The following is a 19407-nucleotide window of genomic DNA, read 5'->3' as shown; positions in this document are numbered from 1 at the left end:
CTCAGCAGTTGTGATCTTGGATCATGGTCCGGATGGATGGATGTGATGTTGAAGTAAGGGGGAGCTCAGAGGCCAGGGTGGAGAATGGATGTGGGGTTATTGGCGGACCGGAACATCTGTGACAAGATAGGGAAAGTGATTGAGGACCCCAAAGAGAAAATGCTGGAAAATCTCAGCAGATCTGGTAGCATCTGTAGGGAGAGAAAAGAGCTAACGTTTTGAGTCCAGATGACCCTTTGTCAAAGGTGATTGAGGACTATGTGGGGTTTAATTGCACGGGGGAGGTCTCGCAGGGTAGTCTGGGAGGCTCTGAAGATGGTGGTGAGGTGATCTCATTTAAGACTAAGGTGGATAGGGAGGAGAGGGAGGAACACCAACAACTAATAGAAGGTATTTTGGAGGTGGATGGGAGATACGCGGGGTCTCCTAGCGAAGAGGTTGGAGTTGCACGCGATATTCGACCTATTGTCCACGGGGAAAGCGATGCATCAGCTGAGAAGGGCGAGGGCAGCTGTCTATGAATTTGGGGTGATGGCAGGTCAGCCCAGAAGAGAGACTGCTGCAAGGGAGATAGTTCGGGTGCAGAATAAGGCGGGGAGTTGGTGGTGGCTCAGGATCAGTTTAATAAAGTGTTTGAGGAACTTTATAGCGACTTGTATAGTTTGGAGCAACCGGAAGAGAAGCGGGGGAAATGAGAGAGTTTCTGGATGGGCTGGAGTGTCCGAGGTTGGGATAGAAGGAAAGGACAGTGTTGGAGGAGCCGGTGAGGGAGCTGGAGGTGAAGGTGACGATTGGGAGGATGCAGGCAGGGAAGGCGGCAGGACCCGATGGGTTCACGGGCGGATTTTCTAAAAGGTTTAAGGACAAGTTGGTCCCGTTGATGGTGGGAATGTTTGAGGATGCGATGGGTGGGTGTGTCTTGCTGCAAACAATGGGGCAGGCTTCCATCTTGCTGATGTTAAAGAAAGGCAAGGATCCGGTGGAGTATGGGTCATATAGGCCCATACCTCTGCTGAATGTAGATGCCAAGATATTGGCAAAGATATCGGCGTTAAGATTGGAAGGAATAAGGTTGGGGAGGACCAGACGGGGTTATCATTGGCTACTGAGGGAGTGGGAGGCTTGCGGGTGCTGGGAGGGGTGGGGGGGGGGGGGGGGGGGGGGGGGTTGTTTTGTATTGTGAAATTGTTGAACATTAGCTGAATAATGACATAATTAATTCTGAACTTAAGACTCTGATAGCTTGTCCTCGTTTCTCAAAAAACATTATTTGTAGTCTGGTTTAGTAGGATGCTGTGCCTCCATCTCTTGGATTTGGTATTGATGGCTCAGTGGTGAGTTTGCACACCATACTGCTCCTGGTGTTGTAGGAGTTGTGCTTGATGCTGCTGATACTGTGTCACTTATTAATCATGTTGCTAATGTTACACCACTTGTTGGTGATGCTGTTGATGGTGTTAGTGATGGTGTTTCTGATGCTTTACTATATAATAACCTTTATTGTCACAAGTAGATTTACATTAACACGGCAATGAAGTTACTGTGAAAAACCCCTAGTCGCCACATTTCGGCACCTGTTCGGGTACACAGAGGGCGAATTCAGAATGACCAATTCACCCAACAAGCACGTCTTTCGGGACTTGTGGGAGGAAACCGGAGCACCCGGAGGAAACCCACGCAGACACGGAACTAATGTGCAGACTCCACACAGACAGTGACCCAAGCCGGGAATCGAACCTGGGACCCCGGCACTGTGAAGCAGCAATGCTAACCACTGTACTACCCATAACTCTGGTGTGGGTCAAATATGGACTCTGTTCCATCTCCTAAGAGTTTTGGAGTTGCACACTACAGAAGATGCCCTTCGGCCCATCGAGTCTGCACTGACAAAACTACACTAAATTTACACTAATCCAACTTTCCATCATTTGGCCCATAGCTTTAAATATTATGTCATTTCAAGTGTTCACCCACGTCCTTTTTAAAGGCTGTGAGGTTTCCCACCTCAACTACTCCCCCAGGCAGTGCCTTCCAGACTCTCACCACCATCTGTGTGAAATTATTTTCCTCAAATCCCCTCTAAACCTCCTGCCCCTCACCTTAAAATGTATCCCTCTTGTTACTGACCCTTCGACTAAGGGGACCAGTTGCTTCCTATCTACCCTTCCATACCCTTCCGAATCTTATACACATCAATCTGGTCGCCCCTCAGCCTTCTCTGCTGTAAAGAAAACAACCTGAGCCTATCCAGCCTCTCCTCACAGCTCAAATGCTCCAACCCCAGGCAACATCCTGATGAATTTCCTCTGTACCCCCTCCAGTGCAATCACAACTGCACTACCCACATCTACACACCCGATCATCTCCTTGAAAAAATCATTCAAATTTGTTAGGCATGACCTCCCTCTGACAAAGCCATGCTGACTATCCCTGATCAAACCAAGTGGAAATTAATTCTCTCCTTCAGAAATTTCTCCATTAGTTTTCCTACCACTGATATGAGACTCGCTGGTCTGTAATTCCCTGGTTTATCTCTACCATCCTTCCTGAAAAGTGGAACGATATTAGTTGTTCTCCAATCCTGTTGCACCTCCCTTGGCCAGAGAGGAATTAAAAATTTAGGTGAGAGCTCCTGTAATTTCCTCCCTTGCCTCCCACGGCATCCTGGGAGACTCATCCGGACGTGGGATTTGTCCATTTTTAAGCCTGCCAAAATCTCCAATACCTCCTGGGCGGGATTCTCTGTCGGCGGGATCCTCCGCTTCGCCGGTAGCACACTCACACCCGTGGATTTCCTAATGTCGCGGGGGTGGCCACAATGGGAAACCCCATTGGCCGGCTGCAGGGACAGAGGATCCCACTGCCAGCGGCAGCGCGCCTCACCAGGAAATGGGTCTGGTGGGACGGAGACTCCCTCAAGAACCTCACAATCCCTGTCCCCAAATTCTGCATGTACATCCTCCTCCTCCCGAGTGAAGCCAGATGTGAAGTACTCGTTCAACACCCTACCAATGTCCTGCAGCTCCACACAGATGGCCCCCTTGGTCTCTCATGGGCTCTGCTCTTTACCTAGTTTTCCTTGCCCCTTAATATACTTATTGAATATCTTGGGATTCTCCCTAATCTTACCCGCCAGTGCTTTTTCATGCCCCTTCTTTGCTCTCCAAATTGCTTTCTTAATTCCCCCCCTGCACTTTCTCTACTCCTCCGAGGCCGCAGCTTATTTGTTACCTTTGTCCCTGCTAAAAGTCTCTCTTTTCTTTCTTATCCAGTCCTGAATATTCTCATCTGGTTCAATCTTGATGATTTATGACCATGGAAACTCACCATCACAAACAACTTTTGTTGGGTCTCAGGATTTCAGGTTTGGATCCTAGACAAGCATAATTTGTTCTCTCACCAACTCAGGCAAGGATTTGACATGCTTCTCGAAGTGCTGAATTCCTTCTACCTGTGCACCAATGAATTGTTGTCTTCTTCCTGGCCATTTGGAGGGTGTATTTTGTCTTGTAATTTCTGCCATTAAGTCGCTCTGCAGGAATTTTATGCCAGCTTTGGGAGGTGTAGCTTGGAGTGACAATAATGTGAGGTTTGAGCCTTCCTTTGTCTCTTGGCATCTCTTTATTGGCTGAATGTCAACCCTTGGACGACAGAAAATGGAGTCATTGACCAAACACTACCAGGACTGCTGTTTCAGCCTTTCACTTGAACAACTCAAAGGCCGGGGAATCATAGAATTTACAGTGCAGAAGGAGGCCATTTGGCCCATCGAGTCTGCACCGGCCCTTGGAAAGAGCACCCCATTTAAGCCCACCCCATCCCCGTAACTCTACCTAACCTTTTTTGTTTTGGACACGAAGGGCAATTTAGCATGGCCAATCTCCCTAACCTGCACATCTTTGGACTGTGGGAGAAAACCGGAGCACCCGGAGAAACTCACGCAGACACGGGGAGAACGTGCAGACTCTGCAGAGTCAGTGACCCAAGGCGGGAATTGAACCCGAAACCCTGGAGCTGTGAAGCAACTGTGCTACCCACTGTGCTACTGGAAGACTTCTGGCACTATCTAACAGAAAGGTTTTTAAGTGTCATTTGTGCTGGGTTTGGCTGGGAGTTTCTCCCTGGCTCTGGTGGCAAGTTTCCCACCGCTACCTAACCACACTTAGTCACTTTATTTGGTCCTGGGGAGTTTCACACCAGGCTAGTCCACACTTATTATTTTCATCACTGGGGAGCTGAACTCCCTGACCAGACTGATTCCTCCGAGGTCGCGCCATCATTTTGAAAGGGTGCCTGATCTCTTAGTGGGCTTGAGGGTCCCCACACACAGAGGGAATGTCACCCCCCACAGACATGGACACTACCCCACACCCCCAAGTGATGATACCCCGCTATGGAATCATCAAGGGTCCCCTCTTTTCAGGCTTTTGGGCCTACCCTTCCAGAACCCCCACCCTTCACCCCCCACAACCTTCCGGAGGTTCTTCAACCCTCCAACCCTTCATGTGCCCCTCCTTTCATGGTCCCGCCCACAAATATCTTGGCATCACTCTTGACCATATGCTGACATATTGGCAACACTTCCAAAACACCTGAGCCAAGGCAAGACGAGAGTGAATCACCTACAGAAACTGGTGGGTATCACCAACTGACTGAAATGCAATAGTCTCAACTGGAACACACTCCACTCTACAAACTGACAACAATCCCACCTCTCATTGAGCTTAACTTTCTGGTTGACTGCAAACATCACCAACTACAACCTGATAACTGACCTGGGTGGTGAGATCCCAGGTTTCAACCTCCCACAGAAAATGCGAGCAACCTTCAACTGCTCGAGGACAGCCAGGGAGATTGTGACTGTGCTTCAGAAGCAAGCATCTGCTGATTGAGGGCTTATTTTTCACTTTCTTCCTGATCTGAATGGTTGTGTGAATTTATTTTCTCTCAAAGCTGCTGCAACCAGATTTTGAAACAGTTGTCCGGTTCCTATGTATACTGTACCCTCAAATTCATCATCATCTTCCAGGGTTGCATGTTTTTGTTTCTTTTCTTTCTTATTTGTCCTGCCTCTGGCAATTCCTTTACTGTTTTCTTTCTTTATTTTGCACACCTCTTCCCAGTGATTGGGCTTTCCACATTCTTGTAGCTTGATCCACGTGTGGGACTTTTCCTTCCGCCTGCAAGCTCACCTGGTCAGTATCCTTTTGCCTCACTACATCAACCCTGCTACTTTCCCTTAAGGCTAGCTGTTAACACAGTCAATGTCTTCATCTGTCTATATGCTTCATATGGTACGGAGTGTCCTCAGCCTGCAATATTATGAGACTGTCTTTTCCAATCAGAGCTTTTAGTACATCAGGGTATGCAGAGCCCCAAATGGGCTGACCCTCCAACTTTATATCTGCTCCCTTGAATTCACAGGCTACATTTCTCAGTCATTAATCAATTGTCACAGTCACCTGGTTCCTGCCTCAGGCACTTCAATTTATATTGGTCATAAGATCACAGGTTTGACTTTAGCAGATGTGTGCTGAATTTCTCAAAAAAATTGTCACATGATTTTACTGTTGTCCTCACATTTTCCAGCTATTGAAGAGATCTAAATCTTTCACTCATGATCACAATAGGATGTAGGATGAGGTGGAGTATCAAGAAGATTCCGGAGTATCAGCAAATGCTGCATTGAGAAAGTGTGATAGGTGGCGTGGTGGGTAGGAGACATCATGGGTAGATGCATTCACTGACCTTGACCACTCAAGTGAGGTCATTCAACTTCTTCTGACACTGCTACCAGGTTCTCATGTCTAGACTGCAGAAGTTAAGTTCCCTGGCCACCCTTCGGAGGTGTCCTTCAATGCCTTCTCCCACTCCTGCAAAAAAAACAGGATCTCTCCACTTGCCCATATCCACAGTAATGTCTCCAGTGACACTGCATTCAGCTTGAAATCCCTGGTGTTCAGATTTCCATAATTTGAATTCCTCCAACATTATTCAGTGCATCTTCTCTTTAAGAGGGTCAGACCTCTTTTAAGAATACACGGGCTGGACCCGTGGTTCTGCACAATCCTGCTCACCTCTGCTGAGCGCAGAGGCCGACAGTGCAAGGAGGGTGCCACCAGTGTGGGACAATCTGATCTCGCAAATGAGGTGAGCAGGTTGCAAATTGTAATTCGTGAGCCCCAAAACCAGGGCACATGAATTTATATCTCAAAATGTTAAAACATACCAGGCTTGGAAATTGTTCCACAAAATAGATTTCGCCAGCTATGACGAATACATTGAAACCTATACTTAATGAGGTACGGAATGTCTAGCAAAGTTGCCAATAAACAGCAATTGCAATTGGACATGCCAGCTGTAATTCCGTGGTAGGACAGTTGGCTCTGAATTAGAAGGCTGTCAGTTCACTCCAGCAATATAAGCACATACTGCATGACTGAGGAATAACTCCCTGCTCTTCTTCAAGTGAGGGATTGTTTATACTCACCTGAGAGGAAAGACAAGGCCTTAGTTCAGGGGATGTGCTACCACTGAGCCTGGCATTTTGAGAATTACAAAAAAAAGTCTTAAAATGTCAGAGATTTATTGAATAGCAAAATGCTGCTGATGCTGGCAATCTGAATTTTTAGACGAGGTATGGTTTGTTATTCAAGAAGTTTAGCTCTAATTTTTTGTATGTACATTAATGTGGTTGGAAACTCACATGTCGTGATTCAGTTTGTCACAGCTGAATTCCTGCTGCATTGCCCCCCTGTTCTATGAAGATCTGCTTCCAGTGCACAAATAATAAAATGTCCCCAAAATATGCAAGCATATATTGTGTGCACTTTAGAGAATACACATCTGGTTAAAGACTGGGGAATAGATCTTTCTGTCCATCAAGCCTGCTCCACCATTCAATCAGACCATTGCTGATCTTCTTGTGAAAACGTAGATACTGAACCTACTGAAACTGACTGATGACATTTTTAAAAAATCTCCATTACTTACACAGACTAGCAACTTCAAGGAACCTCAAAATGATCAACTCTGGGCATATCTATGAAACATACTGGAAGGGCTGAATTTTAAAAAAAAATTGAGGTGAAAGTAATACTAACAAGGCAGCGTTTATTTATTCGTAGCTGCACTGACAGCATAAAGTCAATCACGTACAACAAAACTGGAGTCAGTTTTGAAAACATGTATATTATATTGGCTTGTATCTAATTATGGTGGGATCCACACATTGTGATCTGCTCTCAACGATGATCAGTTCGTCATAACTCTCCCTGGGATGGATATCCTCCATCACTGTGGATTTGTTAATTTGTCTGGAACTTCAGCTTCAGAAATACCAGTCTGCAAATCTACACAAATTATTTGTAAATGTAGGTTACTAGTAGTTACTGTTGTCTTCTCACAAATATTTCAAGGATGGATGTATCTAATATCTCAACTTTTGTTGTTTCACGTGGTGTGGACATCGCTGGCAAAAAGGGGTATTTGCTGGTAATCCTGGCTTTCAGAGGGCAGTTAAGAGTCACATTGTAATGGGTGAGAATGGTAGAGATTTCCTTCCTTAAAGGGCATTAGTGATCCAGATGGGTTCTTTACAACGATCTAGAATAGTCACCATTGCTGAGATTAGCTTTATATTCCAGATTTGTTCATTGAATTCAAATTCTACCAGTTGCCATGGTGGGATTTGAAACTATGTCACTAGAGTCTCCATTCAGGAGGCCTGAGCCTCTGTATTGCTAGCCCAGTGACATTAGTGCTATGCCACCATCTCCGTCCGCATTCATTCTCACCAGCATTCTTTAGGCTTCTCAGCTCGTTCCTGATGGCCCTTGTAGTGTTATGACATTGGAAGAATGTGCTATGAACGGGTTTGTAACCCTGTATGTGAAACTATATCACCATTTCTGCTACTTAATCTCTTGACATTTCTTTTTTTCCAGCCACAGAAAAAGTATTAAGCCAATCAGTTTTAGTTTATAAAGTAAGCATGCTTTTTCTGAAATTATTTTAATTGTAAGCAAAAGAATCAAAACTAATAAGTAGAGGCTAATTTTTGTTCTTGTAGTCCTCACAACACCTCTGCTAGTTATAGACTAGAGATATTCTACCATTATAAGTTGCTTCAATTGGGTAGCCTATTATTTTGACACAATGGGGTTTTGTAAATCATGGACTTCTTATAGAGCAATTGTAGATTTAGAATAAACTTGTGCACTAGCAATACATACTGCAATAAATATAACAATTATATTGTGATAAATAAAATAGCAATCTGAAATTCCGCAAAAGATGCTTAAAAATATTTAAGCTAAAGGTTTATTTGTTTTTTGTGTGGTTTTTCTTTTTTATAAATTTTGAATACCCAATTCATTTTTTACAATTAAGGGTCAATTTAGTGTGGCCAATCCACCTAACCTGTACATCTTTGGGTTGTGGGGGTGAAACCCACACAAACACGAGGAGAACGTGCAAACTCCACACGGACTGTGACCCAGAGCCGGGATCGAACCTGGGACCTCGACGCCGTGAGGCAACAGGGCTAACCCACTGCACCACCGTGCTGCCTGGTTTATTTGTTTTTAAATAAAATGTGAATTCAACGAGCTGCTAAGATCAGTCTTAGAGGCTATTGAAAATGCTGAATGTACAGAGGAATTCTCTTTTGAAAAGGCAGCATCTTTTGATCGCTGTGAGGATAAAAAAAACTACCAAATCCATTGGTGATAAATACATTGTGAAGGCAGACTTATATAGACATAAGCTTTAAGCATAAAGAAACACGATCACTGTAGGACTACTGGTAAAGTCATGAAAAGCTGTGCGCAGTTTTATTTTCTTTGTATTCTATCTTTACATTCCAAAAAACCGCAGTCCCTGCCCTATAACCATTATGAAAGTTTACTCACAAATTCATTGTACATCTCATTTTTTTTACATATTGAATTAATAGTATAGGCATGTAGGTGGCATGATTTCATCAAAAAGGCTAACTTTTCACTTAGGAAATCAAAAAATAATAAATAAAAAGGTGCTAACTTTAGCATTTAGACTTCAAATTCTTAGATATAATATATACTGCACACAATGTGATACCAAATCCTCAAGCTCTCCTGATGATCTCTCCACAACTATTTTTAAGCATATAAAGATGAAATCCTTAATATGTGGGGGTATTTGTGTGTGCGTATGCACATGTGTCTGTGCGTATGTATGTCGGGGGGGGTTGCAATAAAAGCTTTTTAAAACCCTACCAGAACAGATTCAAGGCCTTTTTTAAAAAAAGTGATTGAACATATATGCCTATACCTGGACAAAGCAACTAGATCAGCAATATTTAACAAAATTAAAACCATTACAACAAAATAGTCAAACAAAATGAATTGTTAGTTTTTTTTTCCTCCTTCAGGGCAAACTAACAAGCCCTAAATGTATTAAAGTCACTACACACTGGCAACTTGGCCATGTCATCTTCTGATGTGTCAAGAATATTGAAAGAGAAAAACAATATAGCACTCAAACGATGAAATGTTACAGGGCGATTGAACAGTCACCATAGTAATGGTACACTCAATTAACAAAGGATGGCATTGCAGAGCTCGCATTACAAGCACCATGATAAGCAGCCTAGTAATGAGGTGTTCAATTATGCATTATTCAAGAGCTAAGATGTGTTTGAAAAACGAGCTCTTTGTGACCTTTAGTCATTTCTAGACAGGTAACTTTTAAATATCTTTTAGGAAAGCTTTGGGATTTTCGTTTTCTGAAATGACAAGGCTACTAAAACTCATGCACTCCGCAAAAAACCTCATGCAGTAGTTAAGGTAAACCATCCAAGCAGTTTTATTCATTAATATTCATAAATACACACAGCAGCTTCATTAGAGATTTTTTCAATTTGTTTTCCTCTTCAGTTGAATGTGGAGTATTAGGAGAGCCTTTTGCATGTCAAGGTACAGGAAGCAGAGACTGCCTCTGGCACTGCTACCTACATTTACCTGCTAGAAGTAAAAATTAGTAAGTGGAATCAATTATCTTATTTTTTCTTCCTTGAATGTACACAATGTAACAAGAGTGACAGACCTGAAATTACAATCACCAAACAAACCCAAAGATAGCTGTTGTCCACTTTCATTGGCAGTTACAGCACAGAGGACATTGTCTGCAAAGTGGGACATCATCAAAGAGGATGTGGCGGAGGCTCATTTCCTTTATTACTTTCTTTTAAATTTAGGTTTTCTAAAGCAACATCTAAAGGCATAATATCTACACAGCCAATAGCACCAAAATCTGTGAAATCCCCCCGCTCGTCCTCATCCGAGGAAGAATTTTCTTCCCGCATCAGGGTGGAGAGGAGAAGCTCCTGCACAAACAGGCTGTGGTCTGCCCGCTCACTTTCCAGGGATTGACGTTCTCCTTCAGACATCTTCGGTTCATTCAACCTGCAGACGGTACAGAAAATAACAATTATTCACAGTTGAAGAGTGGAGGACACATCTTGCGCACAGTACAGATCATAGAATCATATAGTCACAGAATGCCTCCAGCGCAGAATGAGGCCACTCAGCCCATCTAGTCTGCACCGACCCTTCGAAAGAGCACTTCACTCATGCCCACTCACCCATCCACTCTGCCCTATCCTTGTAACCCCACAACCCAACCTGCACATCCCTGGACACTAAGGGGCAATTTAGCGTGGCCAATCCACCTAACCTGCACATCTTTGGACTGTGGGAGGAAACCGGAGCACCCGGAGGAAACTCACGCAGACACTGGGAGAATGTACAAACTCCACACAGACAGTGACCGAAGGATAGAATTGAACCCAGGTTCATGGCGCTGTTGGGCAGCAGTGTTAACCACTGTGCCACCTCAATAAAACCATAAAATAGTTTATTCCAAATATTAACCATGCATATGTTGATCTTAAAAGTGTAATCTTACTCATATACCTCTATAGGTACCACAGGTTTAAAGCCTGAAATAAGTCAATATTTTTAAAGATTAATCATTTTATTTTAATAAAGAAAGGTGGATTTGTCACTGCAATTTAATGATTATCGAACTGTGAATATCAAAATAATCACAGTTGTGGTAAACATATATGGGAGTAGAAATAATAGGGTTATTTTCAGGTGGGCAGGCTATAAAGTAGTGAAGTACTGCAAGGATCAGTGCTAGGGTCTCAGCTATTTGCAATTTATATCAAGGATTTAGCTGAGGGAACAGTGTGTAATGTGCCCATGTTTACTAATGATATCAGGTCAGGTGGAAAGGTAGGTTTGAGGAGGATGCAAAAAGGCTGCAAAGGGTAAAAGGCTCCAAAAGGTCAAATAAGTGAACAAGTTCATGGCAGATAGGATATAATGTGGGATTCTGTGAAGTTATCCACTTTGGGAGGAAAAATAGAAGTGCAAAATATTTTTTGAAGTATTCTATTAAACAAATCCTTGAGCTGAAGTACACTTCCTCACACATGGGGAGGGGGATACATTTTCAGATAGTTTACTCCAGTGTACAGTCATACCTCAGAGAAAAGCACAGGGTGCAGGGAACCAAGATAAATGGAGGTCTCACAGACACTGATCCTCCCCAAGAGCTAAAATGTACATGGATATAAAGTGACAAGAATGACTGCCAGAATGCTAACCATGTCATTGTGGCCTAGTCGCCACACTCCAGCGCCTCTTGTTACCCGGAGGGAGAATTCCGGATGCCCAATTCACCTAACAAGCATGTCTTTCGGGACTTGTGGGAGGAAAGCGGAGCACCCGGAGGAAACCCACGCAGACATGGGGAGAACTTGCGGACACCGCACAGACAGTGATCCAAACCGGGAATTGAACCCAGGTCCCTGGCGCTGTGAAGTAATGGTGCTAACCACTGTGCTACCGCGCATTCTCATCCTCAGCAACCATGACTGAAAGATCAGCAGGTTGTGTTGCCTACCTGGTGCAAAGGTAAAGGATAGTATGGAGTAACTGGAGAAGAACGTGGAAAGGTAGAGGGAAGAGCGTGATCCATGTTGGGAAGAAAAAGCAGAATGTTCTACTAATGGAATATCAGAAGTTACGATCTAAATTTTTAAAAAGAGGCTCACAGGTGGTGATCTCGGGTTACTACCCAAGCCACATGCTAATTTATATAGAGGCAGATCAGGAAGGTGAATGCATGGCTGAAAATCCAGTGTGGAAAAGTAGGCTTCTACTTCATAGGACTTTGGCACCAGTACCAAGAAGAAGCTGCACCACTGGAAAGGCTTTACTTGAATGGGGCCGCTGCCCAAACTGAAATGATAAATAGAGCTATAGATAAAACTTTACAGTAGTTAAGAGTCAAGGGGAGGAATCTGGTGAAAAATGATGAGACTCAAGGTCAATGAAGGTAAGGAATAAGGGTAACAAATGGGAGGGTAAAAGTAGTCATAGAACATAAGCATAAAATTACTGTTTAAAATATAGTGAGGGTAACAATCAATAAAACCAAATTAAATTGCATGTACAGCCACGCACACAACATTCAAAACCAAATGGGGGAACTGGAGGCATTAATGCATAGTGAGGTGATAGATGTGATAGTGATAACTGAAACATGGTACATTAACACAAGTTAAATATTGCAGGATGAAATGTACTTAGGAAGGAAAGGTGAGGGGCCGCACGGTGGCGCAGTGGTTCGCACTGCTGCCTACGACGCTGAAGTACCCGGGTTCGATCCCGGCCCCGGGTCACTATCTGTGTGGAGTTTGTACATTTTCCACCACAACCCAAATATGTGCAGTTTAGGTGGATTGGTCCTTAATTGGAAAAAGATAATTGGGTACTCTAAATTTATATAACATTTAACATAATAAAACAACTCGATAAGGTAGGCCTGGAGAAAATGTTTCCACTTGTGAGGGAGGTCAAAACCAGGGAGCATAAATGTGGAACATGCTACCACAAGGAATAGTTAAACACACAGCACAGATGTATGTAAGGGGAAGCTAGTTAAACATAAGGGATAGAGGAATGGAAGGGTATGTGAATAGGGTTAGAAGAGAAGGAAGGATATTTCTGTGGAGTATAAACCAGTTGGCTGTATTGCCTGTTTGTGCTGTAGACCTAATGTAACTCAATTTGATGCCGACAAACATTATATTTCACAAGATTGCGCCAGAAATCCTTAAACAGTGAATATTCAGCAATGGAACAGCTTTTAAAGAATACTTTGACAGCCCCTTAAAAAAAAACAGCGCAGGAGGCTGCATTTGGCCATTTATGTCTGCACCAGCTCTCCAAATGAGCAAGTGAACTAGCGTCATTACCCTGCCTTCTCCCCGAAACCCAGTACATTCTTCCTTTCCAGATAACAGTCCAATTCTTTTTTGAATGCCTCGATTGAATCTACTTCCACCACACTATCAGACAGTGCATTTCAGATCTTAGCGACTTGCTGCATAAGGTTTTTCTTCATGTTGCTTTCTGAATTCTCCCTGTGTACTTAAACAGGCACCATAGTGTGGCGACTGGGGATTTTCACAGTAACTTCATTGCAGTGTTAATGTAAGCCTACTTGTGACACTAATAAAGATTATTATTACATTAAAGTCCTATTTATACTTGTATGAAACCTATGCTGATGCTCTATTGAAATAAAAACTAAAGGCTGAGGGACAAAATCACCATAGGGTTAAATCAATATAAAAAGTTGCTGCAATATGTGAAATTAGTTATGATGCCTCAGCCACTATAAGTCTACAAAATGTCCCTTAATTCAGCAATCAGAAAGACCAATGGATGATTAGTGAAGTGGAATAAAGCAACACAGATGGCCTTTATTGGAGGGCTTCAGCAGTAGGGGCTTTTCTCTGCATGTAGGCATGATGGGCGGGATTCTCCAACCCCACGTCGGGTCGGAGAATCGCCGGGGGGCCGCGCGAATCGCGCCACGCCACCCCGATGCCGGGACACGATTGTCCGCAGAGCCCCCGGCGATACTCCGGCCCGGATGGGCCGTTAGAAAAAAAACGAGTCCCACCGGCGCTGTTCTAACATGCTCTGAGCTGGCGGGACCTTGGCGTTAAAGGGTCCGGGGGCGGCTCCGATGTGGCCTGGCCGCGATCAGGACCCACCGATCGACAGGCTGGCCTCTCTATCTCCCGGCCTCCTTTCTTCCGCGCTGGCGCCTGTGCTCCTGTGCCATGTTGGGTCGGGGCTGGCGTGGACAAGGGAAACACCGCTCATACGCGGATATCACGCTGGTGGAACGGCGCATGCGCAGGTTCACGCCGGACCCACTGTGCATGCGCACATCCCCCGGTGCCCATTCCACGGCCAGATCAGCAGGTGGAGCAGCATGAACCGCTCCAGCGCCTTGGGCCAGAATTGCTGATCCAGGGGCCGTGTTGACGCAACTGCGTTTCCGACGGCGTCAATACTAGCCTCAAGATCAGAGAATCCCGCCCGGTATACCTGACGTGCTTGCGCTTGACGATGATACTGGGTGCCTCATATAGTAAATGTTCAATTTACCAGAACTAATAAGAAAAAACATTAAAGTTAAAAAAGTTACAATTGCTAAGTTACGCAACTCTAGTCTGCCTTTTACAAAACCATAACTGTCTGAGGAACAGAGGAGCAGGACTAAACCATTTTCATTCAACACCTTGTCCCTACTCCACCATTCAATCACATCATGGTTAACCTGTAGCCCAGCTCCATTTACCCACCTTTGATCCATATCCCTTTAGACCAACTGAAATCTATCTACAGAGGCCTTGAACAATTCAAGTACATGTTATCTATATCCTTTTCGGGAAGTACAATTCTTGAATTCCACTACCATTTGTGTGGAAAAGTTCTGAGAACCAACTCCAATGTTATGAGTTCCTTGGTCCGCAATGCGGCCAAATCCTAAAACATGCTCCATTAATCCTAGAGCATATCTCTTCAGAGTTCCCAGAACCTTGTGGTGACCCCTAATAGTGTTGGATCACAAGATCCTTCACTGGTACTGCCATTGCTGTGGATCTGGCGTCACATGTAGGCTGGACCAGGTGGTAAGGATGGCAGATTTCCTTCCCTAAAGGAAGCAGATGGGTTTTTACAGCAATGAACAATGGTTTCATGGTCATTAGACTTTTAATTCCACCATCTGCCATGATGGGATTCGAACTCGGGTCTCCAGAGCAATATCCTGGGGGATTCAGTGGACTCAAGTTAATGTCTGTTGAACATTGCGTTTAGCGGGGTGTTTATTAGCACCGGGAAAGATCCTGCTATTCAACGACCCTGCTATTCCTCGGTGAGGAACCTCCTGTCAAGGCCACTCTTTAATTTGTAAAGGCAGCCCCAATCTTTTAACCCTTTGCACTGCAGCCTCAGGACACCCCCTCTTCACTCAACTCACATCTTCTGGGGTCCTTGAGGACCCCACCCTTACGGTCATGGCCGGATCCCTGCCATGGGCAATCTGGCACCTGGGTACTGGCAGTGCCCCCGCCAATGCCACTGGCAATGCCAAGGTTCCAGACTGGCAGTGCCACAATGCGCAAGTGGTAGGGGAAGTGCCAGGGTGCCACCCTACCCAGTGTCTGACAACCTGAGGACCTCAACTCCCCAGCGAGACATCCAGAGCTGCCATCACGACTGGTTCATGATTTTGTGAACCAGTACCAAATTGCACTTGGCTGAAGCCCATTTATGGCTCATTTAAATATGATGGTTGGATTTTGCCCAGTGAGAGAGAGATCCAGATTGTGACGCGCCACGAGATTGCATTGAATCTTGCGAGATGTTTCGAGCGTCGTGAATCTCCATGCAAGCTTCTCATGAGATTCAACGGCCTCGTCCCGACATCAAGTCGGGCGCGACGAGGCGGCTGAATCACGCTCTGGGTCTCTGGATTACTTGTCTAGTGACAATACCACAATATCCCCCACCAACCCACAAATTAGTTTTAAATGTTTTTTTTTTTTTAAATTGCAAGTTAATTTTGTCAATTGTTTTTGTGCGACTTCTTTAGATCTCAGCTGCATTTTCAGGTTGTCTTACCTTGTGAGCAAGAACTGGGAATTCTGGGAGGTCTGGTGACTGTTTTCTGTGGTGATTGTGTTGTTAGCCACTGTAGTCTGTGTGACCGTGGTGCTGAGGCTGCCTGTGTTGGTGCGTCTTGTTGCATTGCGTGCAGACTCCAGCTGTTGTCGTGCTGCCTGTGCCTGTTGTCTCTCTAGCTGCAGCTGCATTTGCAACTGCTGTAATTGGGAGGCAGAAGGGCCAGAGGAATTTAGCTGTCCTCCAGCAGAACGTCTCACACCTGATAACTGTGATAACAGCTCTGCAACAAATGAAAAGAACAGTTCTTTAAGAGTAGCATAATAAATTATCAAAAATAATAGGCAAGAAATGGTGAAAATATATCTCAAGTCCATCAATATCTGCAGACAGAGAAGGCAGGTTAGTATTTCAGGTGTGTACCTTTCCTCAGGACAAAGTAAGTTGGACCTATATATTTCCAGCACGTACTGTTTTTCACAGAATCCCTACAGTGCACGGGCGGCACAGTGGTTAGCATTGCTGCCTCACAGCTCCAGGGTCCCGAGTTCATTTCTGGCCTTAGGTGACTGTCTGTGTGGAGTTTGCACTTTCTCCCCATGTCTGCGTTTGTTTCCTCCGGGTGCTCTGGTTTCCTCCCACTGTCCAAAGATGTGCATGTTAGGTGGATTGGCCAAAAAGGTTAGGTGAGGTTACTGGGTTACGGGGATAGGGTGGAGGCGTGGGCTTAAGTAGGGTGCTCTTTCCAAGGGCTGATGCAGACTCGATGGGCTGAATGACCTACTTCTGCACTGTAAATTCTATGATTTGGCCCATCGACTCAGCACTTAGGCCCACACCCCATCCTATCCCCATAACCCAGTAACCGCATCTAAACTTTTGGACACTAAGGGACAATTTATCATGGCAAATCCACCTAACCTGCACATCTTTGGACTGTGGGAGGAACCGGAGCACCCGGAGGAATTCCACGCAGATACGGGGAGAATATACAAACTCCACACTGACAGTAACCCAAAGTCAGAATTGAACCCAGGTCCCTGGCGCAGTGAGGCAGCAGTGCTAACTACTGTGCCGTCTTTGAAGCCATGATCTTATTGAATGGCAGAGCAGAGTCAATGGGCTGAATGGTCTATACCTGCTCCTATTTCTTTTAAAAAAATATTTATTCCAGCTTTTGCAGTTTCTTACTTGTAATAATAAGTAGTTATTTGATAACTTGTTTCCAAAATAAATAATCACCTGTACATGAATACAAAAGCATACTGATTATTTCCAGTAATTCTGAAGAAAACAGCAGCATTACAGACTTTCTTTTTCTAGTTGAATTACTTGAGCGCATTAAATTGTTCTTGAAAACTTAATCCGATTCTCAAAGCAATGGGTTTCTGGATCAGCTTTATAATTGAAACATATCGAATGGAAATTAAATATTTCGGCACAAATTTGCTAAGTTCCTTTAATCAGTTCAATTTTTATGTACAGTCCTCTAGGTCAATTGGGAATAGAGTGCTCATGAGTGGCTTGCAAAGGAAAACGAGAGGGCGGGCATAGCAGTTGGGCTTGTCATATTGTTTCAATCTTCCCAAGATGCAGGGAGGTGCCAGAAGAATGGAAGGTGACAAATCCAAAAGCCTTGTTTAAGAAAAGCTGGAAGGACATTCCTGGTAATTACAGACTGATCGGTTTAACATCAGTGGTGGACAATGTTTTAGTAACAATAATCATGGGTTTGAGTTAATTATGGAGAAACAGCACAGATTGTAAAAGGACACATCATGTTTGACTGATCCAATTCATGTTTTTGATGAAGAAATGCAGTGTTACCTCTATGTTTTTAAGAAGTGTTTGACCAAGTACCACGTAAAAGACTGGTTAACAAAATTGAGGCTCATGGAACAGGAGTGCCAGTGGCAGCTTTGATATGCAATTGGCTTAAAGGCAGAAAAGTGAGTCACAGTAAATGTTGTTTTTTCAGATTGCAGCATGGTAGACAACAATGTACCTAAGGGGAAAGTATATGAGATCTTATGTTGCATAAATAGAGGCTTGAGTACAAAAGCAGGGAAGTTTGACTGAACTTGTATAAAGCTCCGGTGAGGACACAACTACAGCATTTTGTCCAGTTCCAGTCACCACACCTTTAGCAAGGATGTGAATGAAGGTCCAGGTGAAGGTGCAGAGGCGATTTATCAAAATGGTTCAGGGATGAGGGAATTTAGTTACAAAGATAGGTTGGAGAAACTGGGGTTGGTCTCCTGGCTGAAGGCACAAAGACTTGGGGACACAGATCTAAAGTTTTAGGTTAAAGATACAGGGGGATTTGAGGAAGAACTTAATACAGTGAATGATAATGATCTGGAACTTGCTGCCTTTGACAGGAGGAGAAGAGATTATTAATGATTTCGAAAGGAAATTGGATAGGCACTTGAGGACAATAAACTTACAGGGCTACGGGGATAGAGCCTGACAATGGGACTGACTGAATTGCTCTACAGAGCTGGCATGGACTTGATGAGCCAAATGACCCCTTTCTCTGCCATAATTACCCAATGAGGATATCAGTCTTTCAAGAAGTGTGCAAATCATGCTATCATTTTATGCACCATTGGGAATGCGTTCAGCAAACACGTGAAGTTCACGGTTCCATTTAAGTGATTTTTTTTGTTTTACCAGGTCTAGGATTGAGTTCATAAGTATGACACATGACAGAATCACGATGATGACAGGTACCAGAGACAATTGTGATTCCTAATGGTGATCCCAATAACACCAGTTATGAGCATGAACAATAAATGGGAAGGAGGAGACTTTTCCTTTCTAGCTACCCTGCTTAGCTCAAAGGTGAATTGGGCCTTATTCGGAAAAAGGATAAGGAGGGCTGGGCAAACATGATGTCTGCCTAGATGATCTTTTGATCAAAGTAATTAGAATTACTTGCAACACGTAGTTTTTGTGCATTTATAATAATAATAATCTTTATTGTCACAAGTAGGCTTACATTAACACTGCAATGAAGTGACTGTGAAAAGCCCCTAGTCACCACATTCTGGGGCCTGTTTGGGTACAAGGAGGGAGAATTCAGAATGTCCAAAGTACCTAACACCACGTCTTTCGGGACTTGTGGAAGGAAACCGGAGCACCCGGAAGAAACCCACGCAGACACGGGGAGAAGGTGCAGACTCCACACAGACAGTGACCCAAGCCAGGAATTGAACCTTGGACCCTGGTGCTGTGAAGCAATAGTGCTAACCACTGTTCTACCGTGTATCCTTACAAAGTTGATTAAAAATAAAATACCATTAGCCTTTTTTACACGTTCAATGGGAAACTTGAGATTTTCAACCAAACAAAATAGTATAATGCCATC

At 44.1% G+C, this 19407-nt stretch overlaps 1 protein-coding gene across 2 annotated transcripts in view; it reads right to left on the bottom strand.

The window, feature by feature from the left end:
* Positions 1-9822: 9822 nt before the first annotated feature.
* kcmf1 (potassium channel modulatory factor 1) overlaps positions 9823-19407 on the bottom strand; it is a 161876-nt gene continuing 152291 nt past the window's right edge. For both annotated transcript variants that reach the window (XM_072517012.1, XM_072517013.1), the window contains 2 exons: positions 16038-16320; positions 9823-10445 (listed from right to left, as the gene is read on the bottom strand). In XM_072517012.1, coding sequence (XP_072373113.1) covers positions 10184-10445; positions 16038-16320 — 545 coding nt within the window. In that variant the 3' untranslated portion in view covers positions 9823-10183. The remainder of the gene's footprint in view (positions 10446-16037; positions 16321-19407) is intronic.

The sequence above is a fragment of the Scyliorhinus torazame genome, chromosome 9 (genome assembly GCF_047496885.1).
Source record: "Scyliorhinus torazame isolate Kashiwa2021f chromosome 9, sScyTor2.1, whole genome shotgun sequence".
NCBI lineage: Eukaryota > Metazoa > Chordata > Chondrichthyes > Carcharhiniformes > Scyliorhinidae > Scyliorhinus > Scyliorhinus torazame.
The sequence above is the reverse complement of the archived record's forward strand: the minus strand, read 5'-3'. Positions and strand labels throughout refer to the sequence as shown.